The sequence below is a fragment of the Miscanthus floridulus genome, chromosome 19 (genome assembly GCF_019320115.1).
Source record: "Miscanthus floridulus cultivar M001 chromosome 19, ASM1932011v1, whole genome shotgun sequence".
In the NCBI taxonomy this organism is placed as follows: Eukaryota; Viridiplantae; Streptophyta; class Magnoliopsida; order Poales; family Poaceae; genus Miscanthus; species Miscanthus floridulus.
The window spans coordinates 57,720,079-57,725,756 of NC_089598.1; the positions used below are offsets into that span (position 1 = coordinate 57,720,079).

Below are 5,678 nucleotides of genomic sequence, written 5' to 3' on the forward strand. Positions count from 1 at the left end.
AGCAGGCCAACAACACGAATTCGATTTTCAGGTTTGATTGGTGCAGTTTGAGTAAGAGAAGCTGCAGTGCATGAATTCACTTTTATGCATTGTCAATTCTATGATACAGTGATCACTAATTAAATAGCATGCTTTTGTCTTTAGCGCTTATTTACTCCACTAAGCAACTTCTTGTCCTTGTTCATTCACTAGCTTTTTTAGCTAGCTCTTGTGTTGTCTTGATATATGTACTGTATTGATCTCAATTGGTCACTAGCATATGAGCAGTATTTTTGCAATTTTAGAGTTGATCTGCATAGCTATATCTTACTGTACTGATCCTTGTTTGCTCTTGGCGATTAAAAATCTATGCATGTGTTTCAGCTTATATGTGTACTTGTTCACTTCGGTTAATTTCTCGGGAACAGTTGGGTGTATGCTTATATTGGCTTGTGTTAGAAAAAGTTTTATTAAGGGGGTGTTTGGATCCAGGGACTAAAGTCTAGTAGATGTCACATTGGGTATTTAGATACTAATTAGAAAGACTAAATATGAGCCTAATTAGGCTTACTAGATTCGTCTCGTAAATTAGTCTTAATCTATGTAATTAGTTTTGTAATTAGTCTACGTTTAATACTCCAAATTAGTGTCAAACATCCAATTTGACAAGGAATAAATTTTCGTAGGGGGAACCAAACACCCAAAATTATTGTTTTGCTTCCATGCTGATTTGAGAAATTCCTAATTGTTCCTAAAGTCGATTTATCTCTAGTTGACATGTGTTCTTGACAATTAGAAGAGAGGCGTGTTGGGTTATAATCAGGATAAAACCAAGTTTCTCTCGGCGAAGATTCTTTAACGCCCCCCATCCCCCGTCGCCATTTCGGTCCTTCAAGCATAGAGCTGTGTCAAAATCAGAGAGTAAGAAAATGGAAAGACGAATAGTAATATATAAGAAATAGAAAGTGAGATTCATTGCCACCCCGGCAGCTCGATCTCCTTCACTTGTCTCTTGCGAATCTGGACATAAAAGGTTCCTTGTGGTGAACCATCACAGTTGTCGTCAAGCTTTCACTGACGGCAATACTTTAATTAAAATCTAAAATGGAATGTGATTCTTAATTCTTGAAATAAAATTCAATTTCACAAAAACAAACTGGCCGTCAGAGTATTAACACTTTTTCTTAACTCGCTTGATTAATGATTATTTCATATTAGTGTTGAAGGTTCTCTTGATGGCAGCTGCTTTATTAGCCGCATTAGTCCATAGATGCTTTTCGTTCAGGAATAGCTAATTTATCTAATTCAGTTGTCCATAAAATCCTAGGACCTACTTATTATATTTTACACTAATTGGCCAACAAAAGAATCCTTTACGTTAACTTGCTTTCAAGGTTCGAAAATCATCACGTTAAAGACCAACCAGAAAAGGCTCCAACTTAATTATCAAGAAACAAACATTACCACTTAGATAGTCATTAACGGTTGAGGATATATTTTGTTGGTTATCCCTCTCATGCAGATGCAGTCCGTTTTGTACCTTGGGTCTTGTTCAGTTGGCTGAAAAAACGATTGATGCTGATGCTGATGCTGATTTGTTGTGAGAGAAAACAATGTTATTCCGCTGAAAAGGTACTGCTGATAAAGCGAAAGTGTTTTCATTCCGTGCTACAGTCGCTGTGTTAGATGGAGCTTAAACAGGGGAATCCAAGAAATACTTTTGGTGTCATGTTGAATGGTCGGTTTTCACGGTCCTACGCAGTGCTGCAGACCTGCAGTGCCTATCACGCGGTGAGAACTGAGAACACTGGCAAAAGTGATCTACTAAAGCAGAAATCAGAGGAAGTCATAAATCGCCCCTTCTTTTTCCAGGATTCCCGTGCCTTTTTCAGCAGCGAACCAATGATGGAATGTCACATGTGTACTCCTTGACATTCCTGATAAAGCGAAATCTTTCTTCCTTCTTGCTGCTTGTAGTTTGCTGCCCAATGTTCTAAAAGACTGAAAAGGCTTGATTTGGCCCTTAGGAATAGGTTAACCGTTCGCTATCCTTTTTCTATTGCATTCTATCTCATTGTATTACATTGTGTTCTATGATTCCACTTCAACAGAAGAAAAGAGCATATCCAAGTTCAATAGCTTTACGTCCACTGTACCGATCATGATTTTTCGTTTTTTTAACCTTTGTGCTCCGTGGTTAGAACCTCTAAGGAGCCCCAACGGTTTGGACTTGAGTAGGTTGAAAAAAGACATCCAACCTTGGCAAGAACGACGTTCAGCAGAATATATGACCCATGCTCCTTTAGGCTCTTTAAATTCCGTGGGTGGCGTAGCTACCGAGATCAATGCAGTTAATTATGTCTCTCCTAGAAGTTGGTTAGCGACCTCCCATTTTGTTCTAGGATTCTTCTTTTTTGTGGGCCATTTGTGGCATGCAGGAAGAGCCCGAGCTGCTGCCTTGCTGCAGTAGGCTTTGAAAAGGTAGTTGATCCTGTTCTTCACAAGACCTATGTACGCCAAACTCTGCATTTCCGGGTGGAATTTAGTAGTTAAATCCCACACTTTTGCACACCATTGAAAAACTTACTAGTACATAGGAGTAGTTGCATAACATGTTACTCATTCCAAACGATTGCACTCTTATTTACACTTGAAGCCTCTCCCTCAGTTTCCCTCAATACATATCAGATATCACTCCATTTCCAGAACTACAAAATGCATGAACGACTGATATATACACAGAACACTTACCGCGTCGTCGAAGTGATGATTGGATGACCTCAGCCGCTCAGCGCGGTTCGATCATTGTGATGGAGACATCGTTGATGGACTGCGGAGACGTCGTGGACTCGGTTTTCGTCGTGAGTGGCGGTGCCAACAAGGAGATGTTCCTGAGCCGCGTGAACAAGGGCGGCATGGCTGGCTCAGGGAGCTTCATGTGGTCGCTGATGAGCATGAGCAGGACGTTGGACATGGTCGGCCGGACGTCGGGGTTCTCCTGCACGCAGAGCAGGCCGACGTGGTAGCACCGCCACGCCTCGTCCTTGGAGTAGGACCGCCCCAGCGACGGGTCCATGAACTCGCCGGCGCGATCTTCACTCCACAGCTTCCATGCCTGTCAAGTGTCAAATTGGTTCAGATCACTGAATCTGAATGAATGTAGTGATGGAGCAGTGACGAGCAAAGGAAATGGAAATGCAGGTAGCTAGCTTCAGAATTAATGGTACGGTAGTACATCTTGGATGAGGGACTGCTGGTGCTCCTCGAGGTACAAGGCGCCGTTCCGCTGCCCGCTCAGGATCTCCAGCAGGAGGACTCCGAAGCTGAACACGTCGGACTTCACCGAGAAGACGCCCTCCAACGCGAACTCCGGCGCCATGTACCCGCTGCATGCATCGCACGCATTTGCAGCGCAGTTGGGGGAAATGAGCAACACGTACAAACATAGGCAGAACGTAAGGCATTTTAGGCTGCGTTCAGTTTAATTTACTAGGTCCCGACGACGCGGCCCGTGTTGATCCCGTCGGTGTCCTCCTCGAAGATCTTGGCCATGCCGAAGTCGGAGATCTTGGGGCTCATCTTGTGGTCGAGGAGCACGTTGCTGGCCTTGAGGTCCCGGTGGACCACCTTGAGCAGCGAGTCCTCGTGGAGGTACAGCAGGCCGCGGGCGATGCCCAGGATGACGTTGTGCCGGGTGCTCCACCCAAGCTGCGCGCTCTTGCTCGGATCTGCGAACGAACCAGCCAGCATCTCATTAACTTACTACTAGTACTACTGCTGATCAACCAACCATCTTGCTTGGCAAATCAATACACCTCACAAGCGCAAACCAAATCAGTTGCTGTGAGTGATCACTAATTTAATTGGGATGGTATCACTAATTTAATTGGGATGGTAGCACAATTAGTGGTCTCGTTGCGCTGTGTGCATCAAGTTACTCGGTAATAGTACAGTCAATCATCCTCGAAATTAATTAGTGGATGAGCTCGTACTAGACACTACAAAACATGGAATTTATGGCGTGATGACACCACGCCCACCTACCGTGAGAGTGAGAGTGAGAGCTACAGCTACGTGGCCATGGCCCCTGGCGCCGGCCGGACCGGGAACAGTGGATGATGACAAGGAGGAGAGCTAAGCAGAGCAGCGTCTGCTGGTGGTGGTTGTTGGTTCCCTTGCTTACCGAAGAGGAAGGCGTCGAGGCTGCGGTTGGGGAGGTACTCGTACACCAGCAGCTTCTCGTCGCGCTCGGCGCACCAGCCCAGCAGCCGCACCAGGTTGCGGTGCTGCAGCTTGGCGATCAGCTCCACCTCGTTCCGGAACTCCGCCGCGCCCTGCCGCGACCGCGCCGACAGACGCTTCACGGCGATCTCCGAGCCGCCGCTCAGCACGCCCTGTTGAATTATATTATTAGATTAGATGCAGCGGGCACACCAAGCAAAGCATACATAAACAACTGGTGATGAAACTGCGGCCACAGCGATCTTGGGTTTATTTCTCACTCTGTAGACCGGGCCGAAGCCGCCCTCGCCGAGCTTGTTGGCCTTGGAGAAGTTGTCGGTGGCAGCGAGGATGGTGGCGAGGTCCATGAGCGGCAGGTCCGAGCTCGACCGCGGCCATAGGCTGTCCAGCAGGGATCTCCGGATGGCTGGATTAAACAAATCATCATTCACCCAAGATCCATCCAACCAGCTGTTAGAACACACCCATTATCTAAACAAGCTGTTAGAACACACGCGGCGTATGGGTGAAAAAAAAAAGCACAAAGCAGAGAAGAAGCAGAGCGCAGTTCACCATTGCGCTTCCGCCACCGCCAGCAGTAGACGCAGTAGAGCAGCGTGCAGATGATGACCGTCACCAGCACGCCCACCATGATCCGCATCGCGTCAGGGCTGGAGCCCGAGCCGTGTGACGCCCCGTCGCTTGCCGGCGCAGGGGCCGTGCCCAACAGCCGGCGGTGGCCACCAAGACGACCGGCCGGCGCCATGCTTCTACCAGCAGAAACTGACTTGTCGGATCCTGCTCTCGGCTGCCGCTGGGTGCGTGCACCGTTGGAAGAAACCGGGTGGACTTGATGGGGGTACGGGCGGCGCTAAAGGACCATGGACCAACAAAGTGTGGATGGAAGTGAGGTGCACGCAACGGGACGAAAGTGGGGAGGAGAGGACTAGAGGAGAAAGAGGTGAGAATGGGGAGAGAGGCGGGCGGGGCCGAGTGATCCGAGCGCGAGTGGCCTTTTGTCCTGTCAACAAGTGAGTGTGTCACCCGCCGCGTTTGGCCTTTTGTCCTGTCAGCACCTGCAGTCGGCTGATACGTTTGACCAAGCGACAGGTGATGTGCGCGTCCATCCCTAGCACGAGCTCGCTTCCGACGGGCAGGGAAAAAAATGACCTCAGTAACCTGGTGTCTCCTCTACGTGCGTGGCGCTGGATGTTGTATAAACTCAAATTCTTAGAATCAACCTAGCTAATATTTGCGCCTGGAAACCTAAATTTATTTTACTGTAAAGAAGAGAAAAGTTCTAAAATCAAGTCAGTGTTTCGAATATCTTCTCATATTTTTTTTAGAAACCCCCTCCCACCCTGTTGCCCTCACTCAACCGCATCATCCCTCTCCTTTCTGTCCTCTCCTCTACCCGTCATCGCCGCCCTTCCCTGTCTCCTCCTTGCGCAATCTCCACAACACCATCACTCAAGCAT

At 47.8% G+C, this 5,678-nt stretch overlaps 1 protein-coding gene across 1 annotated transcript; it reads right to left on the reverse strand.

The window, feature by feature from the left end:
• Positions 1-2,553: 2,553 nt before the first annotated feature.
• Positions 2,554-5,226, reverse strand: LOC136527498 (cysteine-rich receptor-like protein kinase 10). The gene is made up of 6 exons (XM_066520254.1): positions 4,774-5,226; positions 4,482-4,627; positions 4,163-4,373; positions 3,470-3,707; positions 3,215-3,365; positions 2,554-3,094 (listed from the first exon to the last, which is right to left on the reverse strand). Exons 1-6 carry the CDS (start codon positions 4,964-4,966, stop codon positions 2,768-2,770), a joined length of 1,266 nt encoding a protein of 421 aa, XP_066376351.1. The 5' UTR covers positions 4,967-5,226; the 3' UTR covers positions 2,554-2,767.
• Positions 5,227-5,678: the final 452 nt, after the last annotated feature.

Excerpts from the sequence above, each read along its gene's own strand:
- LOC136527498 (XM_066520254.1), bottom strand. The coding sequence starts at position 4,966 with ATGGCGCCGGCCGGTCGTCTTGGTGGCCACCGCCGGCTGTTGGGCACG. Across the intron at positions 4,374-4,481 it reads GCTTCGGCCCGGTCTACAGA|GGCGTGCTGAGCGGCGGCTC; the intron begins GTGAGAAATAAA and ends ATAATTCAACAG. Across the intron at positions 3,095-3,214 it reads AGCAGTCCCTCATCCAAGAT|GCATGGAAGCTGTGGAGTGA; the intron begins GTACTACCGTAC and ends GACACTTGACAG.